The 25,238-nt window shown below is 43.3% G+C and overlaps 2 protein-coding genes across 3 annotated transcripts in view; one reads left to right on the plus strand and one right to left on the minus strand.

The window, feature by feature from the left end:
• The window catches only part of PREX1 (phosphatidylinositol-3,4,5-trisphosphate dependent Rac exchange factor 1), a 172,406-nt gene extending 150,239 nt beyond the window's left edge, over positions 1-22,167 (minus strand). The window contains exon 1 of one of the 2 annotated variants that reach the window (XM_040575794.1): positions 21,717-22,167. In XM_040575794.1, the coding sequence (XP_040431728.1) occupies positions 21,717-21,884 (168 nt within the window). In that variant the 5' untranslated portion in view covers positions 21,885-22,167. The remainder of the gene's footprint in view (positions 1-21,716) is intronic. The other variant, XM_040575795.1, reaches the window with a different exon arrangement.
• A 1,980-nt stretch (positions 22,168-24,147) lies between these two features.
• Positions 24,148-25,238, plus strand: part of ARFGEF2 (ADP ribosylation factor guanine nucleotide exchange factor 2) — a 61,536-nt gene continuing 60,445 nt past the window's right edge. Inside the window, exon 1 of the mRNA XM_040575784.1 lies at positions 24,148-24,283. Within this exon, the coding sequence (XP_040431718.1) occupies positions 24,217-24,283 (67 nt within the window). The 5' untranslated portion in view covers positions 24,148-24,216. The remainder of the gene's footprint in view (positions 24,284-25,238) is intronic.

Here is a 25,238-nt window from a genome sequence, read left to right on the forward strand (position 1 = left end):
ACGGACACACCCAGCCAGCACATTGCCATTAAATGTGGTTGGCACTCAGTTATGTGCTCTGAGAAACCACATCCTTATTACAGACAGAGCTACTGTCAAATGTCTCTTGGTACAAAGCTAGTAATTATTACTAATGGTATCATTAATTGTCATTTTACTACGTATCATAAAATAATATTTTGTTCTCATTAAGCTAAAAGAGCACAAAGTCTCTTGGAAACGATTATGTCAAAATAACAATTAAGTCTAAGCAGCTTTTAGAGACTGCCTGTGCTGCTGTGGCAAACAAAAAGGATACAAGCCCATGGACTCACAGCACTTAGGAAAGCACACCTTCGGTACAGCAAAAATAGCCAGGGTTCCTGAAAGGAGATCTCCTGAAAGCAGCCGATAGGGCATATGCTCAGGCAGATCATATCTTGCAAGCAGATTTCAGAAGCAGACTTTGGAAAACAGCACCATCTGGATCAAATTTGCAACTCTATCCATAAATAAGAAGGGACAGCTTATGGCACCACTGCAAGCATATTTATAAAGTGTGGGAATATCAGGCTGAGAGGCAAGAGTGCTAAGGGGAAAATGCTGTCTACAAGAGCAAAAAACTCAGCTGCACAACTAAGGAAGTGGTGTGAGGAAGCCACTTCACAGCAAAATGAAACCAGCCAGGACAAAGATGACTGGAAATGAGACAGATAGATGCCAAGAACATTCAAAAAAGGTGAGACCAGCCAGGTTCTGGAGCCGAATTGTGACTTAGGAACAATGGGCAAAATTCTCCCATTCACACAGCAAACCTCCACCCTAGTAGGGTGCTCCTGTGTGCAGACAGCAGAGCCAGGCGCACAGGGAAAGCTGACAGCAGCATCTAGTTCCCCCAGGAGGATTTGGAATGAGAATTTGTACAACTGAAAGCGGTCCAGTGATCTATACCTTTGAGAACCCAGGCAGACAAAACATGCTGTTAGTATTTTTACCTAAGTGACTAGCCAGAAATTCGCACGTTGTCCCAGTTAGGAGGAGACAATTCTTAATGGAGTTAGGTGATTTTGCTTTTCTACGAAAACATGCAAAATCCCATTTCCATGAATACATCAGGAATCAAACAACCAGAGATGAAGATCTTGCTGTCACAGCACTTGACTTAAAACCTCTTTGTACTTTTTCTCAGGGCTCTTTCCATGTTTTAAATGAGAACACTTGCAAGGTGCTTGCATAGCCTGCCTTGGAATGACTAAGTGCTATGAAAACTGCTAGGTGCGAAAGTAATTTTCTTTTTTAGGCGCACTGGTAGCTAAATGTAAATAGCCACAGCGCTAGCCTTCTCAGCACCGTAGGAACAAAATATGATCAAGTGATTTTGCTGTTGAGCAGAAGGAACACCGCTCGGTTAAACACTAGTTGCAAATCACTGTCATCATGAGCCATCTCTGCTTTAACAGAACTGTGCTGGTAGCAACCAGGGGAATGGCAGCTTTGGAACAAATGAGGGAGAAAGAAAACTGGAAGAGGCAGGAGAGAACAGACCCTACTAATTGGAACCATTTCTGTGCTGGAAGCAAGTTTGTGAGGGATACTCCTTGGCTTCAGCAGAGTGTCAGCCAGCTTGGTTCAAGGCACCAAAAGGGCACTTAGGGCTAACCTGAGCTACGCCGATGAGCATGGCATCCACCCAGTACATTCCAGGTGGCAGATCCAGACAAAGAAACTTGTATTGACCGTGCTCTTGTATACAAACACTTAGGGTGTGCATGGAGGAAAAGGTAGAAAGAAGTCAGCCAGACAAACGGCATTTCAATTTCTTCCTATGCTAACAGCTCTCCAATTGCTTTTTAAAAGAAAAGTAAATCTCAGTTCTCAAGTCTTCTGATGGGATTGAAAATTGGCCTGTCTTCTCTCCTCAACAATTCCTTCTCCTTCTCATTCTCTTCCAGGGCGTGCTGTGCCTTCTCTCAGCTCTGCTGTGAGCAAATGCGCTCTCCAACGAAGCGCTACCACCCAGAACTGAAATGAGATGCTTTCTTGTCACTCTCTCATACCCAGCTTATGGACTGGTCATACTGTTCTGCTCAATTTATGCCTGCCTCTGAAAAAAATGCTGCTCAATTTATTCTACTCAATCGCAGACTTAATTTTTTCTTCGTAAGACTAACATCAGCAGAGATTGAAATGTCTGTGTTCCCAGCACTGAAGAGAACCTATACCTCCCCGACATTTCATCTAAGGAAACATTTACCTAGCTGTATATGAGGGGAAAAAGAAAAACAGCAAGTCTTCTGCCGCTTTTGTTTTATGATGATTATTTTGTTGAAGGAACAGCCACTGCAGCTGGAGAACTGGAGACCTGGAAAGCAGCGATGAGCTCCAGAGGAGGAGCATCATCTAATATTTAGCACCACGCTCTTTATGCATGAATGTCCTCCATAACGCACTTCACAAACATTTCCAGCTCATGCATGCTTTAATGGTTGGTACCATGCATCAATAAGTTATGAATTTGGAGATATGACTGCTATGTAAACTCATCAAGATTCCACTTGAATGAGTAACAGCCAAGAATTCACTCCCAAGAAGCACGAACCCCTTAATTCCCCCCCCAGTCAAGAAGGTACTCCACAGTAATAAATGGGGAAAGCAGGTATGTGGAGGGGAGGAACTATTCAAACACAAGTTTAAGAAACTGAAAACAAACATTAAGGTTGTTTTGTGGCAGTCAATGGAAATTGCTCCAAAATAGCAGCAATTTACTTTCAAACAAGATGTTTTCGTAGGAAGGGGGTGCTGTTCTTGCTAGGCTGCATCTGTGACTCCTTTGGGGTGCACAACCTTCCTGCTGCAGAGCACGTGGGCCCCAGGAGCCAGCCAGGCAGGGGCCTGCACATGCCACCCCTTTTTATACTGGCATGAGTATAAGAGAATCCCTTCCCTTGGCTGTTGTGTGTTCACCACTTACTGCACAGAAAACCAATTTCAGAAATGTTTTTAAAATCTTACCACTCCTGCTTTGTAAAACTGCCCGCAAAATTCAGTTTGTACACATATACACAGCCACAATTCACTTGAATCTGAAATATATAAAAACCTGATTTTTCTAATCTGTTCTGTTACCATCTTCCTTACATCCTTGGGACATAATTCCTTTATCAATATTGAAACCTTCACACAAACGAAGGAAGTTACTTTATTTCACATCCTTCTGTTTATCACACCTTGATGGTTAAAATCAGTCCTAGAGTCACTTTGAAAAAATCACTTTGAAAAAAGCTATTTTATACTAGAATAGCTATAGGGGTAGCTCCAATCAGAGCTGGTGAATAAACAGTAAGGGCAGATATATGCAGGAAAAATGCAGGGTTTTATGCAACTAACACTAAAATCAATGAAAAACACAGAGGCAGAAAATTCGCATCCAATAGCTCTAAAGATATTGCTAGAAATTAACAGTTTTTCAGCATTTTCCTGGAACAGGAGACCTTCACATAATTACTTTGCTCAAGTTCTGGATCCATGAAAACTTCTCTAGGTCAATGGTCTCTGAGCTGAAAAACTTTTATATCTTTCTACCTCACAAAAATCTTGCCCCTATATCTCTACAAGAGACAGAACATGTAGAGAAGTGGCATTTCAATTATTCTCCATCTCTCTCCCAAGATATATTCTGCCTAAAACCAATGAGAACTTCTTCGCTGGGTATGAAATTCTGGTACGCCCAACACTGCACACCTCAGGTAGATCTCCCTTCAAAGAAGATTAAACAAAGATGTGGGAGAGAAAATGCTACAGGGTTTCAGTGCATGTCAGAACTTCACATCTGAAATTGATAAATACCTCTTCCTACAAACAGAAAAACCCCACTAACAAGTACAAAGGATAAGGCCCGCCTCACCAGGGAAAAATAAACAGCAGCCCTCCATTTTCCGAAGAATGCTGTTAAGGAGATGTACGTATCATGGCACATCAAGCCTTTTTCTTCCGGGTACGCCAAAGCAGATTACCCTTTTGGAGAGGCATCCCAGAACCCCAACATCACAGAGTCTCATATGAAATACATGCTGGCAAAGATGCTGTGTGTCTCTAAATTGAGGAAAATTCCCAGTGGATGGCATTGTGCACCCTGCCCAAAAGTTTCTAAAGGCAGCATCAGAGCTGCCCCAGAAAGACAAGGAAGTTTGAGAATGAAGTACCATGTTACCAAGGGAGATTTGTACCTCGGTGGGTCACTGCCTCGTGTTTACACTGCTGGGAAAAACTTTTTGATTCTGTAAGATGCCTTAAGAGTGTAAAAAAGATTTATATAATGATGAATGAAGACAGAAATGATCCATTTAGCCAAATTTGACTTAAACACACATTAGAATGGAGAGGTAATATGTAAATAAGAAGCTTTGCCATGAAGATTATGAAATGTCACTAGTGCCACACCTGGTGTATAGTCAGAAAAAAAAGACACCAAAGTGCAAATTACTCCCCCATACAGAACAAGCTAACAAAAAGAACCTAGAGAATTTGTTTCCACTTCACCCAAAGTCTCAATCCTTCTGAACAATTACACCAGCTCCGCTGAAACTTGCTTACACAGCAAATACAAAAAAACATAAGCCTAGAAAACAGAAGCAGAATAAGACAGCACGTTTCTCTTCCTCCTTTGAGACTGTCACTCAGACATCATCTGTATTTAACACTTCTTCCAAAAATTAAGTTCTATTCTGATGGCTGGGAGCTCACTGTAGATGACTCAGGTGATGAGCACAAGGCTGGAGAGCCATCCAAGCTCAGTCTAGACACAAGCAGCTGTAAAGCAAGACCACATCCGAGCTCTTCTGCCCTCACAACCCAAATAAACACCACCCCCAGGGCACCGTGCGCCAGCTGGGCTTACAGCTCTGGCTCAGGGCTCCAGCAGAGGAGCTCTGGCACATGGCGAGTTTCAAAGCCCCTAGGTATATTCCCCACTACTTTTCCAGTGTTTTCCATGTCTATGTGGCAAAACAGACAGATACCTAACCCTCAGCCACTCGTTCTGCTGATAGCCGTAAACTATTAATTAGCATGTATTTGGGCTAAGGACTGTGACTCACATTTGCAAACCAATTTAAATGAGATGGCTGAACCAATTTTTGTCCTCTGCTCTGGTCCTTCCTCTACTGAAGGTCACACCTGCCTCAGAGAAAGGTGTACAGAACACACATCTGTTGCTAAAGCACTGCCTGCTACAATTCAACATAAAAGCCTGCCTTTATACGCTGACCTGGGAACTACGGGAGCTAAAACAGAACCCCCAGTCATGCTTTGCTAGGACTTCAGGTTCTAGGAATGGCGCAAGGCAATAACTGCCATGTTAACCATCATGTAGACCCATCTAAATGTGCTTGCGAATATAAGTTAGAGCCCTAAGCAGTGAAACAGAGTAAAATGAATGGGAATACTTTCTGGTTCAGTCTACTGTAGTCTAAACTAATAGTGTGAATGAAATAGGGATTCCAGAGTACTGGTATATTGCGTTCCCTAGCATTTCCAACTGTTTGCAATGAGTACGAAGTACCAAGATTATAACTCTCAAGTATCCACAACGTTAATTTTGTGTGCATCAACCCAACCCTAGTGGGCCTTTGTGTGTCCATCTCCCTTGGGCCATACAACAGCATCACCTGCATGCTCCAACAGTAAGGATGAGGAGGTGAAAATACAATGTTCTCTCCTTCCCCTTGGACACATCTGATGAACAAAAGTCCTCTTATGCAAAAATATGAATTAGGACAAACACCCAACATGAGCACTGACTGAAGATACATCTTCAAAGCAAATGAAGGGGAGGCAGCTGAAGCCTTGGAAGATCAGAAGTGTGCATAGAAGCCCAAAACATACACCCTCCTGCTCTGAAAAATGGGTTTGCGCAGTGAACTTCAGGATTCAATGACTTATTCAATTCTCTTTCAATTTCAAAATCTGAACACTGGAACTAAAAATTGCCTGAGAAGAAGCTTCCCGTCTGTGGCATCTCCAAAGTTCCGGCTCCTCACCAAAATCAAGAAGTAGAGGGGAGCCACACAAGTGGAGTGTTATATATACTGACAGCTCTAACTAAGCTTTTTCCAAATGTCCCCTCCAATTTTGTTTGGTCTCTGACAGTTTCACTTTCCTGGAACAGGCTGGCATTTCCTAGTGAACATAAGGGCAGCACGAGCAGTACATTCAAGCCACTGATAATTTCACTTCTCTTCTGTCTTTTAGACCCTTTGTGCTCAGCAGAGGCTTGATTGCAGAACTCAGGCTTGCACTAACTGCTTAATAAAGTATTTTTGCATAGTGCTGAGAAGAGCAGCTAACATACACACAAGCAGACTAGGCAAGCGTGAAACAACCAGATGTCTGAGTGTTTGCACTTGCACTTGTTGAGATTCTAGCATAAGCACAACTGTTCAGACAACTGCCACTAAGTAATTTTAAGACATAAAGTAACTTCTTTATTTACATTTTATTACTCACTGAGAGCAATGGGAAGCTGATGACTGGCAATTCCTGAAGAGCTGAGACTTATGTTCATGTTCACATCAGCGGACTACAGCAGGAAAACTCTCCGAGCACAGTCTCTTGCATCCAGCACTAATAATTTTCCAGTTCTGAGAGTACCAGCGTCCCGCATCCTCATTGACTCTTGGTCTGTGCACAGAGATTGCCAACACTGCTTCTGGTTATGCCTCACAGTCCCCTTGGAACAGAGCTACGACCACCAGTTCATTAAGCATTAACTGCCAAGGATGTGTCAGCTGGTTGCCAGAAGACTGAATTAAAGAAGTATTATTCTTGCTGCTTTTTTTCCACCAGGATGTATAGCCTGTGTGACATCTTTTACTCTGGTTTTTCTCCTAAGGAGAAACGAAGGATCAAGATAGGATATTTAGCTTCAGCTGGCAGCTCTCTTAGTTACTTCCTCTGCAACCTTCATGCAAGTCATCATGCTTTTCTGGGCCTCAGTTTCTCCATCTGCTAAATGCTGGTTTTCTACTTTGAGAGAATACAGCTGAAAAAGTGCCACATAAACACAGACCAGTATCTTTATTCTTAATGCACTTCAAAGCAAAAATTTTCTTCTTCTCCAAAGCCTGAGAAAAAAAACAGCCTGAGACTTTTCTTTCCACTGGGTTAAGCTGTTTTTTTGATACCATGCTGCCCCAGCAGCTCACCCAGAACCACATTAAAAGAGAACTTATGTCATGCAGCCTTGCTTCCAAACACACACCACCTGGACACAGCAACTGCTGCCACTGCAATTTAATTCTTGCTTGCTGATTGCAAATTTCAGTTCCTCTGGTTGTGTGCTGTAAAAATTTGATTCATACTTTACTTTCCAAATATTGTGGCTTTTTCTTGTGCAACTGCTCATTGGCCTCTATTGTGCAAAAGGATCTCCTGTGACATATATGCTGCATACACAGTATAACAGACAAAACCAAAAGACTAGCCGTACTTTCTAACTGGTCTATGTCAAGATGCATATTAAGCTGGTTTTAGATGTGGAAGGAAACAGGTCAGAGCGAAATTCCCAGATGTGCTTGCTATTGATGATGTTCATATTTATATACAAAAGACTGATACTGCAAGGTGACAGCACCTGCTAGAGCAGGCTGAGCTTCACCAGCTCCTCCTGGCTTCAGCATCCTGCAGGATAAAGTCCATGGAGATAGCAGAAGTCCCAAAAAGATGCTCTGCCAAACATAATGCAAAGTAGAATATCATCCTAAGTATCCTATCTTTTTTCTTTTTCCTCTGCTACTCAGTGTAACTGAAGAAAATTTCCAGCACCCTTCACCAGAAAAAAATATCCATCTACTAGGCAAAGTTTCATCAGCTTGACCTGTTCACCATGTCAGAATGCAATCGAGTACATTAAATATTTAAGGCAAGAGAAACTTAACAGTCAAATAAAAGATGAAAACATGCATTACTTCAGGGAATGTTTTGTTCACTGAATAAAGAAAGAGTAAGAAAGTTGTGCCTCATTTGGCAGACATACAAAAAATACAAGCCCAACCAACAACAGAAACTGAAGTAATCAAGAAACCTGTATACAAATTTTTAATTTTATAGCAGGAACTGCCCAGAGCTGAGTTTTTCACAGAGCCATCATGGTTGGCGAATAGTGAAAGGCTATGAAATGAGGTACTATGTCTGCATTGACCCGTTCTAACTCCAGAAGTACTGCTCTGTCCTGTTTGACTTCTTCCATTCACTCAAAACCAATACTATTTCCAGTTGTGTTTAGCTCAAAAGTTGTCAATACATTTTAACTTTATTGGTTCATTTTTGTTTCTAAATGCTTTCTTCTCTTGTTCCCTAACTCCTAAGAGGAGTTACTCTGAGCAGAGGAGGCAGACTATCGGTCCTTGCGCAAACGCTTTGCAAGCCCTGGTAAAAAAAGGCAACATAAACCAAGAATCTGGGTGCAACGTGAAGGCCAGAGGATGGGATCCAGCAGAATACTAGTACGCTAGTAAGTCAGCCATGGCAAAGCTGGAGGCCTGGCTCAATAGAGAGCCCAGCAAAAACATAGATACTGCACCACTAAATACACTGGATTTTGTGTGCCTCATACCATTTAATGACTAAGTTAAGAACACCAGTGGCACTTTTGTCTTCTATAAATAACGTAATCAGCAAATCTCACCTTTCAATTATTTCCCAAAGAAATTATCTTTAGCCCAAAGAGCCCCCAAATCATCATTTGCTTACTGACAAGCTTCCAGAACTTGCTCTCCATGCATGTGAACAAAACACTTGTGCCGATGCAAAGAAGGAGGCATTTCTTTGCAACAGGGCTATTTGCACATGCTCTGGTATAAGAGCTGACAAAGGAACCATGTTCTGGGAAAAGCCTCTCTCCAACATCCATCTTTTCCTGTTGAGGGATCATGCCTCTAACAACTGAATGCTCCTAACAAACGTACTTCTGCAGCTCTCTTTGGAAACCTCTCCGTGCTGTTCTTCCCTTTTCTGCGTCTTGTCAACACCCTCTCCTCACAAACAGCTGTTTCCCATCTGAGATGATTTCTGAGCACAGCACCGGTAACATGACAGAGACAGAAGTGCCAGCATCCAGAGGGATATAAGGTAAAAAAAACAATAATATGAAGTGTCCAGCAAGTATCATCTGAAGCCTTGGATTTTCCACAGTAAAAAGGGCAGTAAATAAAACAGAAATGAGCAAGCAGCACTTCACGTGAAGGACCAACATGCTTTCAGTCTACTGTATCTCAGCTCCCAACTGTTAGCAGTGACAGTCAGAATTAGGTAACTGCAGTCTGCTTCCCTTTCACGATGTCCTAAAGTAGCCCCCACCCGCTCAGACTGCATTTCCTCTCCCTTCCCTCCTGCACAGACCAAGAGAACGGAAGACATTGGGACAATGACAGAGTCAGCAGTGACAGAAATCAGTTACAGAAGGCTGGCCAAATGAATTGCCACCACTTGTGGCCTGGCACCTACAACTTTCACCTAAGCACAGAGCGTCAGAAGGAAACCCATCCCCAGCCACCCCCGCACTGGGGCTGGGCATTACCTCTGCCACAGGCATTCCTGCTCTACCCCAGCCCTATTTCAGGGAGATGTGCCTCAGACGGGGGGGGGGAATGCCCATCCTAGAAGGCTAACAGCAGCAGGACACTGGCCTGAGCCTGGGAATACTGCTGGAGAAGTGCTGGAAAAGCACCTGGCACCCTTGTGACCCAGGCATCCTCGCGCTGCCCTAACCACATCCCAGGCAGGGTGGCAGCGTTAGGACAGGGCAGGGACCATTGCCAGGAGGCAGGCTGGATGCGGCCACCCAACTTTGAGACTAGGACAGATGTGGGGGGACAAGCCGAGACCAGATCGTGACACTTGGCCTCAGGGCCAGAGAATAAAGCCCGACACTGTTTTGTTTACTAGGTCCGTAGCCTGAGTCTCTTGCTTAACAATACAGGGCATTAACCACTGATCAGTTCTGACAACATCAGATAAACTTCTGCCGCAGTATCTCCCCACCCCCTGTGACCCACATATTAAATAATCCACAGCCCACTGATATTTATCTGCAACAGGCTTGTCCATTGTTCCCAAAACGACCTGGATTGTGCATAAGAATTGGGTTTCAGAGTCTGAAGCATTTTACCAGCTCGAAAGGTTTACAGCCTTCTGTTCCTGCCCCTTCAAACAAAATGAAAGGGGGTTCTCGAGCCTCCTAGTGACAATGTTAGCAGCAAATGGCTCCCTGTGAATTCAAAGCAGTTGTCAGATTAGACAGAAAGTCCCATGAGACCAGAGACTTTGCCATGTAGCTAAAACCCACCCACCTATCTGAGATAAGAATTTGCATTTTAGTGAGTTCTTATCAGGAATCTGTCCCCAGACCAGGGCCATCCGCCACTTACACACCACACTTTGAATGTCAGGGAGCTCCTCTCATTATCAGTTTCCTCAGCCTCCAAAATAACCCCGAATGCAACCTTTTATGTTTTTTTCCTCTTTCTTGACACACATTTCCCGTATGTATCCTATGACGGGTTGTTCCAAGTTACTCAAACCACGCTAGGATGATAGGCACAAGAGCAAGCAAAACTTGCAAGACAGAAGTGTTATCACCAAGTGATTTACTACGGATAAGCAAATGTATAAGGAAATGTGGATAGTGTCATTATACCTTTTTTTTCTCCAATCTAAGCTCATTACACATGTACAAAAGTACTTAACATCTGACAGCCGTCCAGCACTTCCAGTGTAAAATGAGTCTCAAGTTCAAAGCTGTTTCTTAATAAATCGTTTAATAAATCATTTGGATCACAAAGTCAAGCATCGCTCCTTGATGGCAGTCTCTGCAGTCAGGGTCACTACTGTAAAGGACTCTGCCAGTCTCTCTCTAAGCAGCCCACTCAGGGGAGGGATGAGCAGCACGACCCCCCGGCAATCAATATTTTCCCCTCATGTGTCAGAACAGACAGAGACGTTAGCAGAAAGAACCCATGGTTGGCAGCACTGGCAGTGACACTAGTTCACATCTAAACCAGCAACCTGGTTTGTACCAGTCAAACTCCCAGCCCAACCACATCAAGCTTCACATCCAAAACATATAGCCAAGTACTTCCCAACACATGCTCCAAGGAGCCCTGGAAATGTTACCCCTGACTCTTAAGCACCAGCAACTAAATAACTAACAAATCCACAGGCAAATGCTATCAGCACCCTGCATGTTAGATTGTTTGCTCCTTTTATTTAACTGAAAGTGTATTTCTGTGCCAACTGAATGATGACTAGTCCATGAATGCTTTTAATGATTAAAAGACAGTGCTCATAAAAAAACATCAAAACAGCCTCATTTTACATAGGCTAAGTAGTTTGGGAACCAACAAATTAACCTGTTGGCACACAAGAACTGACCGCAAGCAAAGCCAGAAGTAAAAACTGAAGGTTGCATTGAAAGCGTTCAAAAATTTACTCCATGAATCACGAGATGTCAGCTGGGTTGCAGCCAGGTGTTATTTGTATGGCTGATATTCCTCCATAAAATTGGTGATAGCAATGAGATTGACTCAACATTCTTACATGAACATACAAGCTTCTTTATCTGAGTTCCACAGTCCCATAATGCAAGTAAACAACCCAATTTTTAAATAATCAAGGTGTAGAAATCTATTGCCTTCTCTGCAGCTCAACAATATACGACACGAAATTGCCCGTTGTTCTCTGAACTGCTCAAGTCGCATTGCCATCCAGTTAGTGACAAGTCCTTGTGCTAGCAGCACTGGATGAGAAAGCAGGTGGGTTTTCATACATGGGCATCATGATGCTTGGAATGGTCAGAATGGTCAGTGTGTCCTCCTATCCTTCGGTTTCCAAGGGCCTGTCACAGCTCCCATTCAGTTTTGGGCAATTACTATCTTGTGGCCTGACATATGGCTCTCAGCTGTGTAAGCAGTGGGTTATTCTTCCAAGGAGCAGGGCTCGTTAGGAAGAGCGAAGGAACTGTTTTCTCCCACTCCGGTCTTGAGATCTGCAGTTCAAAGGGAGATGAGGTTGCTTCCTATGAGTGGCTCCTACACAAGGGGGAAGAAGGGAGTCAGCCATTTTAGCCAGAGTAACCACCCTGAGGTTCTCCCCCAGTACAGGTCCTACTGCAGCTCTGAGTGCCCATTGCAGCTTGCCTCAATCAGCTGGGCAGAAGGCAGAGCTAAAGCTTCGACCAATCTTGCCTAGGCTGGGCAATCAACCAGCAGTCTTCACCTGCAACAACATTCAAGTCCAAGGTTTTGCTCAGGTCTTTGGCATCCTGTTGGTGCATCCCCAGCCCAAGCCTCAGTTTGTGACTCAGAACGGAAAGAGAAGTAAAAGGTGCCATTCAGTCTCTGCATGAGATAGCTCTGTAGGAATTGCATTACTCCACAATGAAGTCTCTGTAGCTGACTAAAAAATGACATTGTTGCATATTTCAAATCTTTTTCTTGCCTCTGGCTGTTAAAGGCTGAGAACGCTACAGTCATTCCCTCTGCTAAACAGGAACTCTTCCAAATAGATTAGAGAGTGACACTTCCATTCCGTCCTTCAAAAAGGTAGGAGCAGTTGCTTCAATGCAAGTAGAAAACAGAACGTAAAACACTGAGATAGAAATTAAGAGACAGAAAGGAGGCGTGGAAAATGGATTGAAGTCACCCCAGAAGAAGAAATAGCAGCCTTCCTATGCCACAAGTACAACCCCTACTGTTTAGGTCCTTAATGCAAACAGCCTTCGTGCACTCTGAAACGGCACTGCTTTACTGATTGCATTAATCAAGAAATCATCTGTCAATGCAGGGCATTAATGGAAATACTGCTGTGTAAATATGGATTAAGCATCCCACCACGCTGCAAGGAGGATGGGAACATGCAGCAGCATTAACTACAAATGAACTATGCATTCTTGCATGTCATCTAAAGCACGAAACGAAAGGGCCTGGCTGAAAGATGGCTGCAAAGAAACCTTGCCGTGAAGACAAGGAACTGGCAGAGACAGCCATTCAGTACCCTTTCAAAGGTTTGATCCACAAAACAGGTATCTGCAATTGTGACAATTGCTATTTGCAAATGAAAAATCTTCACAAAATACGGGAGTCCAGAAGATATCTTTCAATTTCCTAATTTCGAGAGTGTCAAACAAGGAGATGTGAAAGCCTTGGCCACAGGTAAGGCCTGGTCCAAGAAGATCTGAGGGGCCAAATTAGGGTTCTGCAAAGCTGTGTCACTAAATCCTAATTTAGTGCAAGAAAACTAATGGTAACCTTTGCAGATAATGAAAGGCCTAGCAGATAAGCAGATACATGCGCATGTGGGTCAGCAGTACTCTTTCTGTTGGCCACCACTATAGACTGCCACTGCACAGTGACTCCGAGCATCACCAACGTGAAAGCATACCTTACAATTTACACCTTAAAAACCCGCTACAACTCTGCAAGACCTTTACCAAGAAGGCATGCATTGCAGATTGAGTATCCAGCTGAGACTAGAAAGAAAAGAAAAATAGAAAATGGATTTTACAGCTGGAAATAAAAAGGAAGTTCTCACATAGTCCCTTGTATTTTCTTGCAAGCACCTAAAGGAAACAATAGGCAGGCAACAGAAATAGGTAATTTGTTGAAAGCCTCATCTGCCAGGGACTCATCTGCATACCTGCAGGCAGACAGGGCACTTGGGAGAAGGCTTTTCAAGCCTCAGATAGCCCGCAGAGCAGGATGCCTCTTGGGCCACCAGGTCTGACCAGAAAAGCTTACTTGAAGACACGTCACTCTCTGCCCCTTGAGCTCAGCGCTGTCCTTCCAGGACACTTCCCAGAATTGTAAACATTACACTGCTCCCATAAAGCCTGTATGCAAACAGTCGCTGTCACTGGTATGATCAATGAATTGTCCTCAAAGACAGGTACAAATTCAGGCAAACTGTTTATGGCTGCTGTGCTACAATACTCCTCCTGTATAACGCATAAGAACCCTGCACTACTAAAGACTTGTAAGTGCTTTGTGCCCACAGTTTAAGCACTAGAGTTCAAGAAACACAGTAAGTGTAGAATCCAAATAATAGCACAAATTATCAGAGGTAAAATTAAATAGCTTGTGAGAAAAGAGTTGAATAATTTGACAATTTAGTCTAGACTGAAACAAAATGTGGTAACAGCCACAATATACTTGAGAAATTGATGCAAGAGAAAAAGACCACCTCTGTGCTCACTGCAAAAAAAAAAAAGAGATTAGACATTACAGTAGGCATTAGGAAAATGTTTCCAACAGTAAGGACACCTAAACACCAGGATAAACCATCAGAAATGGCCCTCCTTTCAGATCAGAACACGATCTGTCAAGATCATCTACAGCACTCCTGATGATTTTTTGATACGCTGTAAACTGTGGAACCACGCTTCCCAACACCACGTGGCAGCACGCCTTCCCATGGCGCAAATGCTACATGACCTGGGAATTGGAAAAATAACAGAACTGTCAAACTTTTTCTCCCTATATTTAGGTACAAACAAGCTCCTTTAACGTGTGTCAGTCTGCCTCCTGCTAAAGTCAGACAAAAAACTATAAAGCTGGCCATGCATTCAGCTCCGTATGGAGCACTTTACTCCTGATCAGTCCTGCTATCTGCAAAGTTTGTTTCATTTTCAATCCACAGGCCCATTCCTACCAAAGCCCAGGGTCTTTGTCCCTCCTGTGCACTTACTCAGCCCCAGACTGCTATTGCAAAAGAGTTTTGTTGCAGAGGCATCAGCACGGCACTGGGAAAGCACAGGGCAGCCAGGCTCTCCCTGCCCCCCAGAAAGCACGACACATGTTCAGACAACTGGCATCCCCGATGTGAGAGGGAGGGACAAATGGCAAAAGGGCTGATTGATGGTATCACTGCAATCGAGGAGGGAGAGTTGAGGCAAACACTGCATTCTGAAGGATGGAACGAGACCAAAGAAGAGAGAGAACAGTTAACAAGGGTCAGCTGCACACCAAGCCAGAGAGAGCTACAGGAAGCAAAGAAAAAGGAGGTTTATTTCTCACCTGTGTGGCAGCAAAGTGGTCAAACCACATGGGGGATTTACAGGTATTTTCTCCTTGTGGCTCTTCTGTGAGAGACCAAAAATAACTAAACAACTTAATTCATGTGAAAAATCTGCTGTGCTCCTATAGGCCTTTGGTTTGTAAAGCCTCACCGCAAAAGACATGGGTTGGTCACACAACTTTCCAAGTGAAGAAAATTGAGCTCAGACATATGTCTCCAAGTAGAAGAGAACCCCTGAATTCTGTATCCTCAGTCCCTGCTCTTAGACCCACGGCTGGCTCTCCAGACCACAAGTGGTCCACATGGACCCAGCAAGCAGTCCACCTGAGGTCCACAGAAATGCACAACACGGTGTCTCAGTGAAAAGTCTGACAGAAAGTACACATGCAAGTCTGCAAGAAAATCTGAGACTGTTTTTAGTTCTCTGATCCAAGTAGCCTTGGACCGTACTCCCTATTGCATTCCCATCCATACACTGGAAGAAGAAGAGGTTATCACTTGCTGGCGTTTCAGAAACAAGTAAAAACTACGAAGATCCCTCTGTCTTTATGTCATATCCCTCTGATACATGGAAGTAGGAATTAACATCATTTAGTATACCCTGACCTGTGAAATACGACAGCTACAGGATGCAAGAGAAACAAAATGTATGGAAAAAATCCTTTGCTACAGAAAACTGACAATGCCATTGATATCCCTGAAGTTTCGCTGCAGTACACCAGATGAGGCTTTCTTCTTTCTAAGCCTAAAGATGAATAAATATTTTCAGTGCTTTCTTTGCTTTCTTTTGCTTTTCCGTTTTCCATTCTTGTTTCACTTTCTACCTCCAGACCATTTTCTTCACATTCTCTTAGTATCCAGCACAAAAGAACTTCCTCACCTGCTTGCATTTCAGCCTTTAGTAGCTGTTTTTGCAGAGCACTATCTGAAAAGCAAACTCCTACCAACAGAACTGCCAGCTCAATTCAAGAGTCATAATGCAACCTCCTAAAAACTAATGAACATTTATGCTTTGCTGGTGTTCTTCACACTCTACAACCACAAGGGCTACAAAACTTGCCCTTTAAAACGAAAGCCACAATCTTCCTCAATTTACAAGTGTCAGGAACCAGGCTTTTAAGAAAAACATCCCATGTTGTTAAGACTCAACAGCAGAAAGTCTTGATCATAGGCAATCATAACAATTGGATTTAGGTGAGCACATCTGAGTAACCGAAACTACCAAACAGCAAAGCTAGTTTAGATCTCTTCCAAACAAATTTCCATCTCCTTCCTCTCCCCAACTGCTCTTTTAGCTGTCTCATAGCAGAGGAACAGCATCACCCAAACCATATGGTTCACCTTCCAGAATCAGAGTTTATCTGGGTCTACTGAGGGTGAAACTCACAGAGAACAGAGCAGGAAACCACACCTCACAGATGAGACAAATGGCTTGTTTGCTGCTCTGAGTACCAGAGCCCTAATCTTGGATGCAAACATGATTGTGAAATATGAAGAAAAAAATAAGAGGCCTGTGATGCTTATCATATTTTGAGATGGGTGGAGTGCAAAATCCAGAGATACTAGATCAATTACAGCCACAAAGCAAACAAGAAAAGGGAGCATAACACATATTTTGAGACTGTAGGATGTGGGTTAATTTATCTGATGGCATGTGTCCTAACGTAATATTTATACAATAGATAAGATGGAAGAAGACTTCTAATCTTCATATAAAAATAAAGGATGCCATAATATTCAAACCTAAAAATAGTCCTGGTACAATTAGTTATCCAACCTGATACCTGTCTGATAAGGACAGCTCAACTTTCATGTTCTCATGCCTGCACTGAGCACGCAGCAACAGCTTAAGCTAAAACTACATCCTGGCATCCTGATATTAAAATTTACACGTTGGTGGTTTGTCTTTGGAGAGATGAAAGAGCCATATCTGTATATGATGCAGAGCACAATTCGGTTGTATATACTTGCAATTACCTGACCAAGTTGTGGGAGCTGCATGTGCAGGTTACAGCCAAGTATTCAGTGAAATTAAAGAACTGCGGAAAAAAAATGTGTGTATACAACAAAATACCTACCATTGCAATCTAGTATATTGGATAATTACTGTTACTACACTTTCACATGCAATTAATATGATTACATCTATAAACTGCTAAGCCAAACCTCTAAATGCTGACATCTAATTGTTGCATACCACTATTCAATCTATCTTTAGAACAATGGTCAGTGAACGTGCATGAAATTACTCAGGGCTTCTGCGCCTCCTCACTTGAAAAACGGTCTTTAATCACCACAATACCAATATCACAGATTTGACTGTAATTCTGTGGAACGACTATATAGCATTCAAACAAACCACAACCCTTCTTTTCTCAAGGAATTTTGCAGGGACTTTTTTCTACAGCACAGGCAAGAACAGATACCTAGAGAACAGGTAAACTTAGGGGCTGCAGAGTGCCAACGTTATGCCTCAGTACCCAAAGGTTCTACTGTCAGCCACAAATTCATGTCAACCTTGGTATGCTAGCAAAACTGTATGTCACCAGACAGATGCTTTAACATTTATCAGACTGGTCATCAAAGTGAATCATTGCCTGTTTTAGTTCTGTCACATAAAACTGAAATATTTACAAGATCGCATATAACGCATAAACATTTCTGCATAAATCGCACTGTTAAAAGAGGCTGTGGGGAGGCAAAGGATTAATTGAATCTTGAAGTCTGGAGACTGAAAACGCTTATGGCTTATGATCTCAGCAGAGACTTACAACAGAACTATTTGCCATGTTCTCTTTGAAGTTTATCTTACTCCATCAGTAACTTTTAGTCAAGTTCCATTAGCTTCAGACAATTTTCCACTTTGTTTCTCATTTGATCAGTAGTTCTTTAATGACGTTGGCAGCAGTATGTTTTCATCCATTCCCTGTAGTTCTCCCTGCTGCTTTAAAAATTGGTCTGTATAATGGGGCTTTATAAAGAAATTTAGCACATATCCACATAACTACATTATCTATTAATATTCATGACTTCCACAGTATTTCTTCAAGCAGGATTCTGTATTTTTCAACATCACACCTGCCTAGTAAAATGGCAGATAAGATAGGACACAATACAGCCTGTGCATATTCATAATTGAGTAACTTCAGATCATTAGCTGAGAGCTGGTAGAAAACAGTTTGCCCTTTCTCAGTATGGTAACTCCTCATTTTGAGGTTCAATCTAGGAAAAGTAAGTCTATCAAAATCCTATGATATGCATGAGTATCCTATCTGTACCATACTAACATTTAATATGGAATCTAGGCACTCTAATAAAATAGCTATAACCCTTGGAACTGATCACCTCATCTTGCAAGATCTGGAGCAAACCACAGTAAAAAGAGATGAGGTTTCGTTCTCTCCACACTTCTGGTACATAATACTGCAATGGGACTTCTCACAGGTGTAACAGAAACTGACCAGGAACAAACTGACCAAAACTGCCTTCTTGCGCCCCCAAATCAAACCTATTGGATTGAATAAAACAGTTAAGCTGTAGTGAGACAGCTAAGTTAACATTGCAGATACAACTTTTGTGAGAATTACTAGAGGTATGAAATAACAGGTTCTAGACACTACATTATTTAAATAGGTAAATACCTGGAGCATTTTTATTGATGTTTTTACTTCTGAGCACAAAACCAATAGCAAGATGTTTTCTCACAACAAAAACTGTTAGTTACCATGAAAAAGAGAACTTGACGTGCCATAACTTTCATGATACCCGCTTTACGAATCCATAGAAGCAAAAATAAAGACAATCTTCTACACAAGGCAAATAAAGATTGAGTCCCTTTGTTTCCGGGGAAACTACTTTCCCTATAGCTTGGAGGGGGGTTGGGGGAGGGGAAGATTTCTAAGAATAAGAAAAAGATAAAAGGAAACCTTTCCTTTAACATGGTCACATGCTAGTCTTCTAAAAAGGAAGAAAATACTCTTAGTTGTTTTGCAAATCCATAGTATCAAATACTTAAGAGATTCTTTTACATTACTAGGGAACACATGGAAGCTTCTGTTAGCAAGCAACCTCAGGGCTGTGAATAAACCCATAGAATTTAGTTGTTTGCTTTTTAAAACATTGTTTATTGAGAATACTTAATGAGAACTCCAGCTTCAACAGCAAATATTTAACGAGGAGCACAAACTCCCTCACCTAACCTTTTTCTAAAGCACAACTGTCCCATCTTACTTATGGAAAACTCATTCTGATGACTGAAAGATGTGAGATTTAGCCTTCCTTTATTTATCAAAGTGACTAAAGTTACTGAAGCAAAGGAACCTGCACCTCTCCTGTCTCAGCTCATGTTCAACAGGAACTAGTTTCCATAGGATCTGGGAACTGCAGCCTTTTCTCCACTGCTGCCAAGAAATTCCTTCTATAACTTATGGAAAAATAATCAATTTCAGTACAATTCACACTGGAAAAAAAAAACACATTAATATCACACAACCATGTGTGAGTGTTAACTGGGTACTATACCCCAGAAAGTAGAAGAGTTTATGTTTATTTTGCACTGGGTAAGTGCTGCTCACACGGAACATGAGACAGTAAGAACGAGACCCATGGGGCAAAAGCAACAGTTCCTACACAGTCACATCTGAGCACTCAGAAAAAAGCTAATGGGAGTAAAGTGGACTTAATTTGTGAGGCCCACGTAGATTTGAGAATACCGAATCCCAGAGCTACTTGTTAGAAGGTACTATGTTAGGGCCTTCCACCAAATTCATGCAGAAAATATTTCTCACTCCAAATTTTTTTAAAAATATCTTCCCACTACTGCTCCATTCACCCTCACACACTGCAGTAGGCCCTCATTCTCCTTTCCTTGGTGCTAAAACCATTCAGCTGCCTGAATGCAGTTGTATAGAGACTCAGCCCATAAGAACTAGGTCAATGATTGAAGGAACTTGTTATTTAGGACAACAGAGGAACATTCAATACGTGCTTCAAGTTAAGCCTATGTGTGAACGCTGCTCTAAACCAAGGCCTAGAGATAGGAAAGATCCCATCCCTCAGTGCTTTATTCAAACATAATTACCGAAACAGAAACTCCACAGGGGAGTAAAGCTACACTATCAGAACCGGCCCCCAAGATAATTCTACCGCCAATCTCCGGTGAGTAGCTACTAACAAAGTGACTGTGAAAGGCTCCGGCTGCAGCGAGCCATCCTGAGAAGGCAGCCAAGCATACTCCATCGGTATCTTCTCCTGCCATTACCTAAGGCACATTACTCACCGCTGCTCCCACAAAAACTGCCAAGTTAACAAATATAAATAAATGACTGTTTTGTTCTGTTTAAATATATGAGAATCCCATTAGTTAATAATGCAAATGCATTTAGCTGTAGGAACTGAAGCTAAAAAACACATGCAGCCTGAATCTGCATTCCAGCCTGCAGCTTACAAAATCGCAAATTCAGTACTTAGGACAGAGGAATTTTCTGAGTTTTATTATGATTATTATTTTGTTTTGTCTATAGGGTGGGGCATTTTGCAACTTGCAGCTATTTTAGGAATCTCCTTACAGTGAGACAGAATCCTCATTTCAAATGAAGCTAACTGACACTTTAATTGGAAGCTTTCTGAAATTACAGACTTTGTGTTCAACTATTTGAGAGAGAAAAGGAGGATTTAAGTAGAGACTAGTTCTTAAAGCAACCACTTCCTTTTCATTTATCTTTACGCTAGACAGTTTGCCACTTGGGTGACTCTGAACAACGCTGAAGACAAACCAAATTTAAACAACAAACAAACAAAAACTTTGCTGGGAAGATGAGTCAAAAAGGGTCCAGGGTCTAAGCCATTTAGATGAAATCAGGGTTTAGTACTTATCTAGCAAAACACCAGAAAGAATTTTTGCCCTGACCAATCTTTTGGAAATCTCTGCAGAGACTTCCCTTGCTTTGATTCCTGATCTCTGTGTGATCAAATAGTTTATTCTTCTTCTTTTTTATGGCATATCTGTTATCTAGTAACTTTTACTGCAGGCTCTTCGAGTTATTTGCAGGACTGTGGTGGTATGCTGATGAATTCCACATCTAGAGCCTACGTAGGAAAAAGGAAACATCCAGATGGAGTTTTACTTCTGAACCACTCTGTTCGGAGGGCGGGTATAATTGTCTCCACATGCACAGTCACACCCTGCCCAATCCCATGTTTGTGTTTACCCGTAAAGCAATATATATATATATATAGTATTTATTTACAAATAACAGCCAACAGGCAAGGATAGAGCTCGCGGCTGGGCGGAACAGCAACTTCTGAACAACAACAAAAGGGGGAGGCACTCGGCGAGGCACATTCATTCCTGGAGCGATCCCCGTCACCTCACAACACGACAGGGCACCCGCGTGCTTCCCCGGGGCTGCAGGGGCGGCACAGCCGGCCCTCCACCGCCCCGGCTATGTTTTTTTTTTCCTCGCCGGAGGCCCAAACGCCGCCGTTGGCGGCCCCCTCACGCAGCGGGGGCATCCCCCGCCCTCTGCGGCTCGAAGATCAGAAATTTCCCCGGCCGGAGCGGGCCTGCCCCCCTCACACTTTGCCCCGCCGCCGGGACGCGGCTCGCAGCCCCCGGCCCGCCCGGGGAGGAGCCGAGCCCCTGAGGGGGGCTTTGTCCCCCCGCTGCTCACCGACTGCAGGAACCGGAGGGTCCCCACGTAGTCCCGCTCGGTGCTGAGGATCTCGTTGAGGACGCAGAGACGGAGGCGCAGCTGACGGTCGGTGTCCTTGGGGCAGCCGGCGGGCTCCGCCGCGCCGGGGTGAGAAGGAAGAGGAGGAGGAGGAGAAGGCGGCTCCATGGTGGTGGTAGTGGTAGTGGCGGCGGGGCGAGGCGTTCCGCTTCCCCGCTGCTCGCCTCAGGAGCCCCCCATAGCCCCACGGTGTCCGGAGAGCCCCGGGAACGGCACCCCTCTGGCCGCCCCCCTCGGCCCTGCCTCGCCCGCGGGCGGAGGCGCTACAGGAGCCGGGCGCTGAGGGGAGCCCGGCTATGGGACATGCCGGGGGAACGGCGGCTCGGCGGCCGAGGCGGCGCTGAATGAGGAGAGGAAGGGAAGCCCCGGCGGCGGGGGGGTGTGGGGGAGCGGGAGGCGGGCGAGGAAGGCGGGACGGGGCGGGAGGAGGCGGCGGAGCCCGGCCCCTGGAGGCTCGGCCCAGGCAGTGGCGGGCAGCGGCCGGCCGGGGGTGGCTGAGGGGAGACCGGCGGGGGGCGAGGGTGGGAGGGACGGGACGGCTGTCACGGGTAGCGCGCGGCGGGAACGCGGCCTCACCGCGCTCCCTCGGTCCAGTCAGCCCTCAGTTCACTCACACCCGAACTCCCACACATACCACATGCCTTGTGCTCCCTCAGACCACTTACCCCTCAGACATAACTCACCCCTCACACCCATACTCCCTCAGTCCACTTACCTCTCAGTTCACTCACTCCTCACACCCGAGCTCCCTCACACACCACATGCCCCACACTCCTTCAATCCACTCACCCCTCACACACCACATGCCCTATGCTCCCTCCATCCACTCACCCCTCGGTCTGCTCACACCCGAGCTCCCTCACATGCCAAATGCCCCACGCTCCCTCAATCCACTCACCCCTCACACCCAAACTCCCTTACATGCCACACGACCTGCTCACCCTCAGTCCGTTTGCCCCTCACACACGCACCCCTCACACCCAACACACGGACCCCACAAACACTACATTCACACAACACATGCAGACACTGAACTCAGGCACTCCACACCGCAGTAACGCAACAGACCACCACATGCCGCGGACACTCACACACAGACCCCTCACAGCCCATGGCCTGCTGCGAGCAGATGCACACCAGGACAGGCACACTCGCACACAAACTCATGTACGCACAGAAATAGGCACAAATGCACACGCCTCTGAAAGTGGAGACGTACACACAGCTTCACTGGGACAGAAATGCACAACAGGCACTTGCATGCACAGAGAAATGCACCCAAATCTCCATATCTCCCTCCTCTGAGATGTACTGAGGAGCAGGCACACAAACACAAAGCTCTGGCGCATAGAAATGCATTCAGGAATGCATACACAGAAAGTACACAGCTATGCAGAAATAAGAGGTCACACACTTCTACACCAATGGAGAACATATACAAGAAATGTAAGTGTTTCTCTGGTGTGAATCAGAAATGTTATGGTTTTAGTTGGCTATAACTGCTTATGCAAAGTGGGTACAAGGTGAACTGAGTAAATTGCACACAACAGTAAATGGAGCCCTATAAGTCACTGCTGGTCCCACTGACTTCCAGAAAGCTAACGTGATTCATACCAGCGGAGATTCACTCAAATATCTTCAATGCACCATAGGAAAGCTGCCAGGCTTTCTTCATGGTAAAAATAAATATTTATTTCCTTTGAATTAAGGAGAAAAATATTTCAAGAGAAAATTTTAAAAAATGTTAATAATGTGAACTTTTAAGTGGCATAACTGCAGGGACAGATCGCATCTGTTACCTTAAACATGAACACAAGTAATGTAATAAAACATCATTTTCCTCAGGCTAAATCAAAATACCTCTTTTGGTGTTTCAACTTAACAGTGACGTTTTTCTGTCTTGGTGGGTCTCTTTTATCCTAAGCATTAAGTTTTCTATTTAGGAGAAAATGATGGCAGTCCAACACACAATTGTCATCTTTAATTCTGATTTAAGCTTCATGGATATCATATTACATGACATGAAAAAACAACTCTTCGGTCAAGGTATAGTGGCAGCAGGCTGTATGTCTGCTTCATAAAGAAATATTGAAGATGTTTTTAGACCTAGATGTTGAAATTGTCTGAATCAAGTAATATTGATATGTTAGCTTGCCAGATCACCTTATGATGTAGCTTTGGGTCAAGGTACACAATTCACACCTTTGCAAACATGATTTTCATGGTACATTGTAATCTCACTCCATTTCTGCAACCTTATCAGTGAGAAATGTTGCCTTCAAGTCAGTCAGAAACATGATTGCTCAAAATGGGAAGAAAAATGTGGGAAAGCTCATACATCCATAATTGTAGGAAATCAGAGGGAAAAGCACTGAGGGAAAGGGGATAGCAGGAGATAATTCTGGGTTTTGCACAGATCTGAGCTGCATGGAGGGGCACTATGGGAGATGGAAGAGCGCCACAGCACAGGCCTGAGACAAGGATAAAGAAGCAAGACTTCAGGACAGGTCAGATTAGACTCTAAATTCACTGTTTTTCCTTCAAGTTAATTATTACCATTTGTTTTCTTCTGAGAGTTACTAGAACATTTTCATTTATTTAGTTAGTGTGTCTCTAGTTGCTGTCTTTTTAAAAATCAAATGATATTTCTGTGTGGGACAAGTGACAGGACTCTCATTTAAAACATCCTAATGGTTTAAATAACAGTATTCTCTGTTTGGAAAAATCAGCATCCCCAAAGCTACGCCCCCACCCTGTGGCTGAATGAGAAAGCTGACAGTTTGAAAGTTTTGATTTGTTAACTCTAGATCCTGTTTTTGCCTCAGAAGTCTCATAATAGTTTCATTTCCTCAGCAAATGCTGAGACAGGAGACCATCGTAGAGAATCAGTCGGATGCTCTCTGAGCAATACTTGAACTACTGTGTAGTGTGCATGCCTTTTTGTTTACGTTGTGTGTGAGATACATACACAATTTCTAACTTTATTGTTAACTTTAAAAGCATTATTACGTAAGGTATTTTAAAAGGATGCTACTTCTGACTGGAAAGATTAAAATGTCATGAAAGAAGTTTACATTAAAATTAAAGAGAGAATTTTCACTCTTTTTTGAAATAGTTTTCTTTTAGCTGTAGAAAAAATATTTTTGGTACTGTAAAGAGTTTTGTTTTGTTAGTTACTGTTTACTTTATTTCTTTCCAAATTATCTCAGATATACACAGAGAATCCTTACTTCAGACTAGATGATTTATTAGTTGCTAGCATGGCTTTTAATTTTAAAGACAAAAATCTGTAACTAGTCAGCCAGCTCTTTTATTTTTAAAGGGATGTTGTGTATTAACTGAACAAAGCTTAAGCTGAATTTGTGCCTCCTAGCTTGTTTTTTTTCTCCTTCTTCTTTTTTTAAATTATTTTTAAAAAGGAGGTAGTTTACAACTACTGTTCAGTTTTGAAGATAAATTTTA

The sequence above is a fragment of the Cygnus olor genome, chromosome 16, assembly GCF_009769625.2.
Source record: "Cygnus olor isolate bCygOlo1 chromosome 16, bCygOlo1.pri.v2, whole genome shotgun sequence".
In the NCBI taxonomy this organism is placed as follows: Eukaryota; Metazoa; Chordata; class Aves; order Anseriformes; family Anatidae; genus Cygnus; species Cygnus olor.